This window comes from Cyprinodon tularosa, unplaced genomic scaffold, assembly GCF_016077235.1.
Source record: "Cyprinodon tularosa strain WSP-4 unplaced genomic scaffold, ASM1607723v1 ctg412, whole genome shotgun sequence".
Lineage (NCBI taxonomy): Eukaryota > Metazoa > Chordata > Actinopteri > Cyprinodontiformes > Cyprinodontidae > Cyprinodon > Cyprinodon tularosa.
The window spans coordinates 233572-248204 of NW_024039133.1; the positions used below are offsets into that span (position 1 = coordinate 233572).

The 14633-nt window shown below is 40.7% G+C and overlaps 1 protein-coding gene across 2 annotated transcripts in view; it reads right to left on the bottom strand.

Annotated features, from left to right (window-relative positions):
• cpne7 (copine VII) overlaps positions 1 to 14633 on the bottom strand; it is a 59241-nt gene that overhangs the window by 22441 nt on the left and 22167 nt on the right. For both annotated transcript variants that reach the window (XM_038298721.1, XM_038298720.1), the window contains exons 6-11: positions 13448 to 13531; positions 13044 to 13133; positions 11969 to 12067; positions 11670 to 11756; positions 11321 to 11380; positions 8952 to 9085 (exon numbers count right to left, since the gene is read on the bottom strand). In XM_038298721.1, the coding sequence (XP_038154649.1) occupies positions 8952 to 9085; positions 11321 to 11380; positions 11670 to 11756; positions 11969 to 12067; positions 13044 to 13133; positions 13448 to 13531 (554 nt within the window). The remainder of the gene's footprint in view (positions 1 to 8951; positions 9086 to 11320; positions 11381 to 11669; positions 11757 to 11968; positions 12068 to 13043; positions 13134 to 13447; positions 13532 to 14633) is intronic.

The following is a 14633-nucleotide window of genomic DNA, read 5'->3' on the forward strand; positions in this document are numbered from 1 at the left end:
AAAGTGCTGGTGTAGAGTCTCAGTCATCCAGGTCATTGGTTTAACTTTGTAAATTCACATTTTGAATTGAAAAAGCTTCTTGGATGGTAATTGAAACCTATTCAAACTTGGAAACAAAAGTCCCATGGACTGTTTTTGATTTTCTTTTTTTTTCTATTTGAACTGCTTTTCATGAATTAAATAGTAAAATAGAAGAAAAATAAAAGCATAATAGAATGTGCATTCTAAAATCTCAGATATTATTGATTTTATTGTTTGAGTTAAAAGAAATGTTGTTTCTGGGGAAAAGTGCTCTACTAGTCAGCGGTGAATCTCTAAGATCATCATCAAAAACTTTAGCAATGCTGGTGTCTTATTTGCCACGGTCGAAAGGCTAGCAAACCCTCCTGTGACTGCAGCATCTGAACGCTACTCTAACTGTTGGGAGCTGGAGAAAATACCATTTTTCTCCAGCAGAGTCCGCCGTGGATCCTCTGAGGGAGCCTCCTGCACAGGTGCAGCTCATCAAGACCATCAGAGGATCCACTATATAAGCTGTCTTCAGACCTTACCTCAACGCCGCAGTGTTGTTCCAGTTGGTCAGCGCTAAAGCCTTGATCTCAGTGATCTTTCCATGTCCTTAATCCCGAGTCAGATTGTAACGTTTGTCTCTGTGCTTCTAGGTGACTCGTGCTTCCTCCGTGAAAGCTCTGGAAGAGCTAACCTGCCGAGCCGACCCTCCGAGCCAAACCCTGAAGATTCTCAGTCAACCTCTAAGCAGCTCTGGGCAAGAGCTTGGAAACCCAAGCCAAGGTCTGTTCTAATAAGACGTGAGACGCTGAAGCAGCTAACGGACTCTGCTAGCTCATCCTTCTCCAGAACCAACAGTGACTCTCCCAAGGAGAACCTCAAGAACCCTCAAGGTACTATCAGAGCACCATTGGAAACCAAAACCCCGTCAACAGTCCTTAACTGTGTTGTCTCTCACGCAGACTCCGGTGAAACCAGATTCCAGGCCCAAACCAGTCATCTGCATATTATGTGCTTGTGCAAATAAACTTGTTAAACTTTTCATCCTGTGTCCGTCAGTGGTGTTCTGCATCTTTGGGTCTCCATTAGAGAACCGATCATGACAGAACACTGCGGCCAAACTCAAGGCCCAGCAGATCACCTCACCCGTCGTTTGGACAAGCAGGAAGCTCTTCTCCAAGGTCAAACCCAAACGCTTCATGAGTTATACCATCTTGTTGGTTCACATAATCAAATGCTACAGAGTTGCTCTAACTTTCTGAATGGAGCTAACGCTACTTCTGCACAGCAACCATTTCCGGGTCCAGTTCCTCCCCCGAGGTCACAACCTGTGACGTCATCAGAGTTCCGTCCTAGTCTCCCAGAAAAATTCTCTGGTAACATGAAAGATTGTAAGGGTTTTTTATTCCAGTGCCGGCTGATTTTTCTGAACTCTCCTAGTTGTTTTTCTTCTGACCACAAGAAGATATCGTTCATTCTCTCTCAGTTAACAGGAAGAGCTTTAGATTGGGCTCAGGCTAGATTTGCCATCGACGACGGTGTAAATTGCCGTTTTTCTGACTTCATTGCTGAATTTTCCCAGGTATTTAACCAGGAGACGGACCAAACGATCGATTCCAGAGCTCTTTTCAACCTTAAACAAGGTAATTCTTCTGTGGCTGATTTCTCAATTAACTTCCGGGTTAAAGCGGCAGCTTCCGGATGGAACCAGAGCGCTCTAAAGGGGGCATTTTTCATGGCTCTAAATGAACAAATCAAGGATGAACTTGTTACCCTCGATGAACCAGCTTCCCTTGACGATTTTATTCGTCTCGCCATCAGATTAGATAACAGAATCCGAGCCAGAAACAGCTCCAAGAAGCAAAGTAATTTTTCCTCTGCCACTCATAACATGGCTGTTCTCTCTCCCTCTACAGAGCAGATGTCCACACAGAGTTCTAAGCCACAGACTCTATCGTTGCCTGTTCAGGCCTCTCATTCAGGCGAAAGGGATAATGAGCCTATGCAGGTGGGACACACTAGGCTTTCTCCTGAGGAGAGACAGAGGCGTTTTCTTGGAAAACTTTGCATATACTGTGGTGAGAGTGGTCACTTTATCGCCTCCTGCCCGGCAAAATCAAAAGCCGGGGCCCGCCAGAGGATATGAGGAGTCTGGCGGGCCATATAAATTCAAGTAAATCTCCTCGACTTTTGCTGCCAGCTACTTTGTTCTGTAATAACCAGAGTCTGTCTTTCTCCACCTTCATTGACTCAGGCTGTGAGCGCAATCTAATCGACTCTGAGCTCGTCCAGCAGCTTCAGATTAAAACCATTCCCCTGTCTCAGCCTCTCAGTGTGTCTGCCATAGACGGAAAGAGACTTCATCGTGTTACCCACCAAACCCAGCCCCTCGAGCTACTTCTGTCAGGTAACCACCGAGAAACTATCACCTTTTTTGTGTTTCCTTCTGCATGTTCCCCCCTGGTCCTCGGATTCGAGTGGTTGGAGAAGCATAACCCTCACATAAATTGGACCAAACGTCTCCTGGAATCTTGGTCTACTACGTGCCACGAAACATGCCTTCGTTCTGCTGCCCCGATGGCGGGGCCTCCTAGAGGTGGGGGGGAGATGGACTCTCCTGACCTTTCTTCTGTTCCCTCTGAGTATCACGACTTAGCCCCCGTTTTCAGTAAGGTCAGTGCGACGTCCCTACCTCCACATAGACCCTACGATTGTGCCATAGAACTTTTACCTGGTGCTCCTCTTCCAAGCAGCAGACTGTATAATATTTCCAAACCAGAAAGAGAGACTATGGAGAAATACATCAACGAATCATTGGCTGCTGGAATAATCCGTCCTTCATCCTCTCCTCTGGGCGCCGGTTATTTCTTCGTGGGCAAGAAGGATGGTTCTCTGAGGCCATGCATTGACTATCGAGGATTGAACCAAATAACTATTAAAAACAAATACCCACTGCCTCTTCTCGCCTCAGCTTTTGAACCAGTGCAGGGTGCAACTGTCTTTACTAAGCTGGATTTAAGAAATGCTTATCACCTCCTCAGAATTCGAGAGGGTGATGAATGGAAGACAGCCTTTAAGACACCCCTGGGCCAGTTTGAGTACCTGGTGATGCCCTTTGGTTTGACTAACGCCCCAGCCTGTTTCCAAGCCCTTGTGAATGATGTTCTCAGAGATTTCCTCAACGTATTTGTGTTTGTTTACATTGATGACATTCTCATTTATTCCAAGGATCTCCATGAACACAAGAGACACGTCCGTCTCGTTCTACAGAGACTACTGGAGAATAAGCTGTTCGTGAAAGCCGAGAAATGTGAATTTCATCAGTCTTCAGTCACCTTTCTGGGGTTTGTGCTCGAGGGCGGCCAGGTAAAACCTTCTGAGGACAAGATCAAGGCAGTCCTAGATTGGCCAGTACCTGAGAATCGAAAGCAATTACAGAGGTTTTCAGGGTTTGCTAACTTCTATCGCCGCTTCATCAGGAACTATAGCCAAACCGCCCTGCCATTAACCTCACTAACTTCTTCCAAACGAGTTTTTCAGTGGACTCCCGAGGCCCAAGCTGCTTTCGAGAAATTGAAATCCATGTTTTCCAGAGCACCCGTGCTAATTCAACCTGATCCTTCGAGACAATTCATCCTTGAGGTGGACGCTTCAGATTCCGGTGTTGGAGCTGTTCTCTCCCAAAAAGACGACTCAGATCAAAGAATACACCCTTGTGCCTATTTTTCCCGTAAGCTCTCCTCTGCTGAACAAAATTACGATGTGGGTGATCGTGAGCTCCTGGCAATCAAACTGGTGTTGGAGGAATGGAGGCATTGGCTGGAAGGAGCTGAGCATCCAGTCCTTGTGTGGACTGATCACAAAAATCTGGCTCATATCCAGTCAATCAAACAAGCTAACCCTCGCCAATCCAGGTGGTCCATCTTTTTCTCCAGATTCAACCTCATTATCACCTACAGACCCGGATCCAAGAACGTGAAGCCCGATTCTCTCTCTCGTCTCTATTCTGCCGATCATCCAGAGACACCTGAACCTGTCCTCCCAGCCTCATGCACCGTTGGAGTAGTCAACTGGGAAATAACGGACCTAATCAACTCAGCCCTAGCCACCGAACCAGATCCAGGTACCGGTCCGTCTAACCGCACATATGTTCCTTCTTCTGTCAGGTCCCGCCTGATCCAGTGGATGCACGCCGCAAAATTCTCCGCCCATCCAGGAGTGAGTAGGACTGTCGCTCTAATCTCCAGGCGCTTCTGGTGGCCCACGCTCCATCGTGATGTTAGAGAGTATGTGTTGGCCTGTCCCACATGTGCTCGCAACAAGGCTTCGCATCAACCTCCTTCTGGTCTCCTTCAACCTCTACCTGTTCCCTCGCGTCCATGGTCCCACATAGCCATTGATTTCGTCACCGGTCTCCCTGTCTCCCGAGGTATGTCCACCATACTAACCATTGTCGACCGTTTCTCTAAGTCTTGCCATCTAGTCCCCCTGAGAAAACTTCCCACGGCCTTCCAGACAGCCCAGCTTCTTATCAAACATGTGTTCCGGCTTCATGGCATTCCCCAGGAGATTCTATCGGACAGAGGTCCCCAATTCATATCCCAGGTATGGAAGGCTTTTTGTTCTGCGCTCGGCTGCAAACCATCTCTCACCTCAGGTTACCATCCCCAAACGAATGGCCAGACCGAGCGTATGAACCAGCATCTGGAATCCACTCTCCGCTGTCTAACGTCCAATAACCCGGTGGATTGGAGCCTATACCTTCCCTGGATAGAGTATGCCCACAACTCTCTCCGTTCTGCATCCACTGGACAATCGCCCTTCCAGGTCAGTCTTGGATATCAACCACCTCTTTTCCCCGCAGATGAGAGAGAGATATCGGTGCTGTCCGTTAATCATCACATCCGTCGCTGTCGAAGGATTTGGAGGGAGACCATTGCCACACTCAACCAGTCAGCTGAATCAACCAAGCGTTTCGCTGACGCCAAGAGACGCCCCGCCCCGGAGTATTCTGTGGGCCAGGAAGTGTGGCTTTCCACTCGAGACATCCCCCTCAAGGGGATGTCTCGAAAACTTTCCCCGAGATTCATAGGCCCATTCAAAATCTCTCGTGTCATCAACCCATCAGCTGTCCGTCTCCAACTTCCTCCTTCCCTCCGAATCCATCCGACCTTCCATGTCTCCCAGATCAAGCCTGTTTCCTCGAGCCCTTGTGCCCGCCATCCGACTCCCCACCACCCGCCCTGGAAGTCGATGGCCATCCAGCCTTCACGGTCCGCCGTATTGTAGACTCCCGTCGACGAGGTCGCGGTTGGCAGTACCTCGTCGACTGGGAGGGCTACGGACCAGAAGATCGTCAGTGGGTCCCAGGCTCGTACATCCTCGATCCTGCCCTGATCGAGGAGTACGAGCGTTCCCGTCCTTCCACTTCCTCCGGACCGCCAAGGGGCGGTAGTTGAGGGGGGGGGTACTGTTTTCTCCAGCAGAGTCCGCCGTGGATCCTCTGAGGGAGCCTCCTGCACAGGTGCAGCTCATCAAGACCATCAGAGGATCCACTACTTAAGCTGCCTTCAGACCTTACCTCAACGCCGCAGTGTTGTTCCAGTTGGTCAGCGCTAAAGCCTTGATCTCAGTGATCTTTCCATGTCCTTAATCCCGAGTCAGATTGTAACGTTTGTCTCTGTGCTTCTAGGTGACTCGTGCTTCCTCCGTGAAAGCTCTGGAAGAGCTAACCTGCCGAGCCGACCCTCCGAGCCAAACCCTGAAGATTCTCAGTCAACCTCTAAGCAGCTCTGGGCAAGAGCTTGGAAACCCAAGCCAAGGTCTGTTCTAATAAGACGTGAGACGCTGAAGCAGCTAACGGACTCTGCTAGCTCATCCTTCTCCAGAACCAACAGTGACTCTCCCAAGGAGAACCTCAAGAACCCTCAAGGTACTATCAGAGCACCATTGGAAACCAAAACCCCGTCAACAGTCCTTAACTGTGTTGTCTCTCACGCAGACTCCGGTGAAACCAGATTCCAGGCCCAAACCAGTCATCTGCATATTATGTGCTTGTGCAAATAAACTTGTTAAACTTTTCATCCTGTGTCCGTCAGTGGTGTTCTGCATCTTTGGGTCTCCATTAGAGAACCGATCATGACACTAACAGGGCACACAATGATTTTGCTATTTTTGCACTGAAAAAACCCAAAAGATTAGACGGCAGTCTGAACATTGAAGTCAAGTCCAGTTCCAAAAGAGTCCGCAAAATGAACTGATCTTAACAAAATCGGCTAATTTGATCAATTAACTACAAATAAACTAGAAATTGTACACTATCTAAGCTTTTCCTCCTGCTGGTGTTTTACCCACAGCCTTCCTGAAGAAAGCTCTACATTTCCTAACTTCTGATTTAACTCAAAAATAAACACTCTCAAATCACTGCTGAAAATGAGCATCTTGGACCAGCTGCTACTGCAGAACTACAGGCCTATCCTCAGACATCCCATTCATCAGTAGGATTGTTGAAAAATCTGTGTTTCAGCTAAACACCTTCCTTGCAATGACCAGCTGCTTCAATGTCTTCCAGTCATGCTTCTGTGCTCTCTACTGCACAGAGACTCCCCTTGTCAAGGTGTTCAGTAACATCCTTATAAATGCAGAGTGTAGAAGAACCACAGTCCTAGCATTATTGGACCTCCTTTTCATAAAAGTGCTTGGAAAACTTGGTCAGCCTTTCTGTTAGAGCACTGGACTGGCTTAAATCCTATAATGACAGGGCTTTTATTGTGTCAGTAGGTAACTTTACAGCAGAGATCACAAAAATCATATGTGATGTTCTCCAAGGATCCATCTTAGGGCCCCTCTTATTCATTATCTACATGCCCTCCATACTGATTATAAGAAGTTACTATAACAAAGCAGACAACACAGCTATATATTATGCTGTCACCAGGTGACTATAAAGCACTGTATAAATTCAAATAAAAAATAAAGGTCTGATGTGTGAAAAACTTATTTCAGCTATATCAAGACTATATCAAGAAAAAAACTAAAGTCATATTTTTGTACCAAATGAAGAGGTGTTCTAAAGTTATCACACAGCTCCATTTAAAGGTATAGTGGAGGATTTTCACGAATCTTTTAAAAGATCCACCCACACCATTTAAAAAACATGCACATGCACAACCCTGTACAAGCTCCTGAGCGGGAATGCCTATTAAATGCCTGCGAGAGCATGCACAAGCTAATTTCTCGTCTTGCACGCTCTATTTAAAAGTTGCTGTTTGCAACTGGGGATGAGCATGTAGAATGGCCTTACATAAATATATCACCAGAATGATTGACAATAAGGAGGACCACTTATTTTGCTGATCCACCTGGGAGAAGAAAAAAAAAACCTTCCTCCACTATACCTTTATTATTGCCAGTAACCACCAAGAAGGCAGGAAAACTGAGTGTATTGATGGATTTAGACCTGAAACTTCAAAGACACATAAAGACATCCTCTAAATTCTGAATGACATCTCCAGGATTAAAAGACAAATGTCTCTGCAGGACCTTGAAAAATTGATTAATGCGTTCATCAGAACTAATTACTGCAACACTGTCTTCACAGGTCTACCTAAAAATTCGATTAGACAGCTGCAGCTGATCCAGAATGCTGCTACCCATGTCCTCAGCAGAACAGACTTGCTTTCAGTGTATCTAAAGCCCAGATCTCTCAGGTCTTCTGGCTCTAGTGTACATTGAAAACCTGCAGTAGAACCAGAGCCAAACATCGGCTCTTAGTTGCTTTAAACCAAGATTACAAACACATTTATTTAGAGTTTGACTGTGCTATCTAAAAATTATTAGATAAAGTTGAACTAAAATCTATTTTGAAGCCAACATAATATCTTTATTAATGTTCCATTTTCCTAACCCTTTTGTACCAAAAAAATATCGGTCACTTTATCGTTTTTCATATAATAACATATTATTATATTATAATTGTTATATTATTATTATTTATTTATTTTTATTTATTTGACCTTTTATTTATCATTTAATATTTTATTCTCTTTAACTATTTCTGTTCCCTTTATTTTTGCTGAAATATTATTTTCTTTCTCTTTTATTTCTTATTTTGAATTTTCTTGCCAGTAAAATGTACTATATAAATAAACTTGCCTTGCCTTGCCTGTACCTCATTAATCTGCTATATTACTGAGATTTTTGGGCTTTTGTGTTTTATAACAAATTAAACCAGCAGTCTTATTTTCTTATTCTTAGCTGAAAGATTGAAGAGTGATTTAAGTGAGAAATAACAAAGAACAACACAAAAAAAGAGAAATATCAGGTGAGAATTTTTGTAGTCCTCAAGTTCAAGCAAGTACATTTATAAGGATAATATTATTTGTAATTAATGAAAGTGAAGGGCAATATTAATTTCTATAGTCTTCTATAATGCAGCTTTATTATCCAATACTAAGCAGAAAAATTAACCTTGTGCATGTTTAAGCTACAAAGGTTATAAACTCAAATAATCATTCAAAAGATCTAAAAGAAGGCAAAAGAAGGAAAAAATAATTTTACTATAATAACTGTAATAGCTGATTCACATACTGGTAGGTAGAAAAAATGTTTCCACTAATGTCATTTTTACGGTGGTTTACATGCATGTTGTATGCTCTATGAACGAGCTTCAATCAGGTGAGTTGCTTTAACTAGCATTGTCTAAGAAATCATAGCTTGACATATCACCAGGGGTGTGGGGGTCTAGTTGTTAGGGCATTGCGCTTGGAATCCTGAGGTTCTGAGTTCGAGCCCCACTCCCACAGACTGCCACTCTATGGCAGCCCACTGCTCCCCAAGAGGATGGGTTAAATGCAGAGAGTTAATTTTGTTGCTCTGTACTTGTGGCAGTGTAATGACAATAAAATAAAGCTTTAACAAAAAGCTAGAAAAAACTGACACACCTGTCATAGTCTTGACAGATCTCACCAACAGCTATCAGAGCCTTTAGGTACTCATTTGGTTGGTACGGGTTAATGTAGTGCAAAGAGCAGCTGTTCCTTGGATCTCCGTTGGATGCAGTGAAGTCAATAGCAACCTGGTAGAAAGACAATTTTCAGTAGGTATGTCACAAATATGACACAATTAGCCTTCCTCTAAAGATACACACATAGAACCAGAGGTTTACTAAAGCAGCTTCTACTTTCCATTAGTTACAGGTGGATATCTATCTCTGATATATGAAAAGCATTTGACTTTTCTAAGTCAGTTAGCCATTTTTTACTTTAATATCTTTTAATGTCTGTGATGGCCACACCTGCAGCCACACAGCCGATAACCTCCCACACACTTTGAGTTTTCATTTACAAATCATAGCAGCATAAATTTATGGGTTTTGAGTTTTTTTTCATCAGACAGTATTCAAATTAGTTAATTTTATCACTCACATTGGTTTACATTTTATATATATATATAATATTGTCACATATTAAATGTTTTGTGCTTTCTTTGCTGGTGCTGTAGGGGGTTAGTTTGAAGCAATGGATTCTGGCTGGCACATATTATCCCAGACTGGCTGACTGACAGGGGGAAGCCATCTGGAGTTCCACCATGGTGGAAGATCATAGGATCTTTATTCTGATTTTTGCATAAGTTCTCTTTGCTTTTATTTGCTTATGTAGTTGTTTTTTCATTATTAGTCATTTAAGTTAATCAACTTTACTAAGTTATTTTTGTTATATTAGCATAGGTGTTTCAGGTTTCCTCAATGGGTCTGTTTGGTCTGATCAGACAGTATTTAAGTCTCTCTTGTTTGTTTGTGGCAAGTTTTAGGTTTTCCTTTCTTAAACCTTGATTTTTTTTGCCTTGAACTTGGTTTCTTCATTTAACCTCCTTTAATGACCTTGTAACCATTGTGTGATTTTTGTTATTTTGAGGAAATAAAACGAATGTTTCTTCTCAATTATTACTGTGTCATCGTGCTTGACTAGCCTTGTCCCTCACAATTTAAAAATAATTCTTATATGAACATTCCTATAAAAGTATTTAAATAATAGATTATTGAAATTAACAGGCAATCGAATCAGTATCGGTATAGTAACTAACTATAGTTACTGTCTTATATTTAACAACATAAAATTTATATTGTAGCATATTGTAACATATTTGCTGAGAAAATATTATTTTGGAAAAAGCTGTAGAATAATTTTTTAATGTACTTTTTAGTGGGATGTATTTCAAATGTTCCTTCTGATTGGTTTATCTGAATTGTGTGAGGTATCCAGCAAATAAACCAATAAATGCGGAGGCTTCAGTTTAGTCATTCCTCTTTGCATTATACGCCATGTACAGTAATCTTTTCTTGTGCAAAATTGTTATTTATACTTCAATTTGTGGATGTATTTCCTTTCATATCAAATAATTAGTAATCAAAGTAAATAACCCTCAGAAATCCTGTGAATCTTGAACTAACAAAGATTCAATCTCAGAGTGACCTCCAGGCTGACAGTACCAGCTGTTTAGTCAGACATCCAATTGATTTTCCTCACAAAAGAACATGATAATTAATGAAGAAATCCAGATCACCTGCACGAACCAGTAAACAAAGCAGCAGTTTTGGACCAAAATTAAGTACTCTTTTGGAGAAGCATGTCGGGGGATTCTTAATTAATATTAAACTTAATATCAATGAAAAATGTCTTGAATAGACTTTCTGAGTCTTCTTAAAATATTTAAGTTGAATTGCAGTTACACCTATTTTAATCTGAATAAGGTAAGGAAGTTACAGAAATTGACTTTTTTTGATAAATATTCTATCGCAATCTGTCCGTTGATGAGGGCGGTTGGTCTATTAATATTAATGTCGTTTAACATACCCGAATACTGTTAGAGTTGTGTTTTTTGGTTGTTGCTTACAAAAGTTATTTTTCCAGAAACAAAGTTTGAGTATATCAGAACAAATCAAAGAAAAGTACTTCAGTGTTTTACTCCCACATAGACTGAGGAATCTATAGTTCCTATGGATTAAACAGGCAAGCTGTTGCATTAAGTAGCTGCTTCCACCACAGTGGTTCTCATACTGTTTGATTCTTCAAACAACAGAAGAAGACAAAGATGAACAGAGGGCAAAGGTCACAAAATGGAAAATGTTTGTTTTTCACTGAGGGTGCTAATAACAAAACTAGGGCTGTGCACAAAAAAAATGCTGTTAAATAATAAAACAAATTATTTCAATAATTAAGAGAAGCTTTAGTTATTGTTAAATTGCCATAACCTTGCAGAAAATATGACCATTCTGGGTGAAATTTGCAGCTAGTTAAATTTCATAGCTCACCGTAAAATGAATTTGGCAACCTCCCATGATGTAATCTAAGAAGGAATAGACTCTGTGGAGCTGGAAGGAGAAAAATAAAACAATGGAACATTTCCATCAGGCAAACCTCAGGATGAGTTTCATTACATTTTTAATATCTGCAGCATAATATTCACCTATTCCAACAGGAAGTGATGTTCTTAAAAAGAACTATACATAGAACTCAGTTGACTAATTGAGATTAACAGATAACAATGCAAGAATTAGTTTTTTAATTAACATTTTTTTAGCAGGATCAGGCTGTAAGAGATTTAGCCTTACATCTTAATAGTTTTGATAAATGCAATATGTTTCTGCAATAGATTCCTACCTTCAGGTCGCTGAGAATGACGACTCCTGAATTTTTATAGTTTCTCTTCTTCTGTTTGTACTTAGGATTCACACAATCCCATGAAACCTTCAACACATTGAGTTAAGGACAAAATACATAAAAAATGAAAAGAAAAGCAACAGAGTTTTTCATTCTAATGATATAAAAACACTGGGAGATTTGGGTCGTGTCAGAAAGATTTTAGCAGGTGAGAAGCATGTCTGAAATAAATTAAGCAGTTAAACAGCCGACTCCCCTTTAATTTACTCTGATCCCATTCTGCCTCTGAATTCACTGACCTTATTTCCACTGGAAATTTTCTGCATTTCCCTGAATGTGGCATAGAACTCGCCGATGAAATCATGCTTTCCTCTGGAGTCATAATCCCACACTAGGCACTATAATAAACAAAAAAACACTGTTTATTCCCCTAGCTTGGCTCTGAATATACAGTAATTACATGGTAGACTGTAAGACCAAAGAAAGAAAGGCAGAACCTATGCAGTGAATAGCTTAGCAATCATGAAATGGCACACATTTACCACACATTTATATAACAGACTATTGCTTGATTGGTGATGCCTTAAAAACCTGTGCTTATTTTCTCATTTGCGTGTATACATTTAAAAACTACACATTTATTTGATTTGTATTAAAACCTTACGAAAGGAGGGGAAATGGGCATTGGGTATAGTTTTTCTTTTGAAGGAAAACCATATGTGCTACATACCTAAATCTCACAATGGATTTACGCAACACCTTATGGTCAATGCTTATTCAATTTATTTTGAATACAAATTAAAATTATTCAGGATTTTTATATGTGTTATAGTCTAGTAAGTATAGTCTTAATCAGTACAAACTGAGAAAACTTAAGGAAACAGTCATTTAAATGAGATACAAGTTTTCTAATGTTCAACAAAAACTATTTAAAAATATCACTAAATGAACATCTTAAGAGAGAAAATAGTTGCAAAAAATCTGGTGTTATGTCAAAAAAACAGAGAAATATAAAGTAAAAAAAAATTAAAAAGAATATGCATCTAGATTGTGCCTACAAGAGCAGCAGACTGATGGATGCAGGCATTATGCTGGGCGTTTACTGGGCATCAAGTGTGGGCTGTTTTAATGTGGGCCTGTTTTAGCTACTGGTGCAATAACTGCTCAAAAAAATGAGCTCTAATAATTACATTAATGCACTGACTGTCAATGTTTTCAATATTTGATAAACATAACAAATCATTAGGAATCATTATGCAGAGTCTGTTTTTTTTGGCCGGGCAGTGAAAACATATTATACCATCAAACGTCAATCAAGAACACAGTTTCAATTGTGCATTTGTGGACATTTAGATTTCCCTTTTGCAGTCTTACCTTGAGTTTGCGCTCTTCGTCACAGCTGCACAGAGATATGAGTGACACTTTAAAGGGCTCCCACACTGGATTCAGGTTGTTTTTGATCACCTGTTGAATGAGGACGACAGCTCATCAGAACCCGGATAACAAAAACAGCTTTCAAACCCTTCCCCTTAGAGGAGGACTGTTTTCCCACACATAAGGTGTTGACTACTAAAAGACTTCATAACTGTTTTCATGACATATGAACAAAAACAATAAACTGTCTGCTTTACACACAGGGTACTCGCAATAACATACCGACTTTTTAAATATTTATAAAATTGTCAGGGAATCATTGTGATTCCTTATTTGAAAAGGTACGGTGTTCTTAGCTGCAGGGTTAACTTTGAAGTTAGATGCAGGAAAAATACAGTAACTACCTCGGTTCTGTGGACAAGCTGTTCAGTTCCGTCGTCGTTAATTCGAAATATTTCCAAAAATGGGTCTGACTTGCTGAACAGGTCCTGTGACAGAAGATACAAGAAAACTGCTAGTCCTGTTATTTGTATTAAACACAGAAATCCTTTTTTAAAGCAACAAATGACACTCAAAAAGATAATGCAGCCATTTTTGGCATTTACTTGATCGTATTTAGTAACTTTAACACAATTGTTTCAGGGTAGGACAAAAGTAAAGTAAATGCCAAAAGCGGTTGCATTATTTTTTTCCAGTGTATTACATGTAAACTTACATTTGCAGCATATTTCATACAGTTCAAGTAGTTTGACAGACTGTTGCTTGGAAGAAAAGCTTTTCCCCTCTTATGTTGAGAATTGCAGTCTCTCTAAATGTAGGCATCTTAACAAAGCAGCAGCACTACAAATCATGAAACTCTGTGGAGGGTTAAAGCCAGAGCAAAGGACAAACTTGTTAAATTTGAGAGATGGTGTTGATCATTTTTATCTGAATCTCAAGATACAGAAATGGCTGTTAACTAATTTCCTGATCCAAACCCTTCTTTAGAATTTTTCAGATAGCCCATGTGCTCTAAAAGAGAAATTTTAAGATAAACTGGCTGTAATCTGAGAGTTTCTTGCTTCAGAGGATCTGCACAATGTGGCACTGAAAGTAGACCTTATTGAACCAATCATCATGAGGGTTTAATTTAAGTTAAATTTGAGCAGGTTTATGTTATTTTCAGTTGCTGCATTTCTTTTTTAAAGAAGCCTCAATTTAAAGGTTTTGTATTAAAGTTTGGCTAGTCGAGATTTTCCTACATATTTCATCACGCCCCAGGTAATGAAATTAACTAGATGTGGTTTAGATTATCAATGCATGTATAAAAACTATATTGCTCAAATAAAAACATTACACATTTAGCAGGCTTCATTACTATTAGAGGTAGCCTTTTATTATCTTGTCTGCAAGGCAACTGAGAGCAACGGCTACATGGATTATTTAGGTCAATTGATTCTTCAAGGAGGACAGCAAACAATTACAGTTTTGTACGTCAGTGTGTATGTTTGTGTGGCTGCGACACATGGATGTACACGCCAGGAGACAGTTAAGGATGCATTTCCCGCCACATTAGCCAGCTACATCTCCTGAGGGACAGGCTGGAAAAAA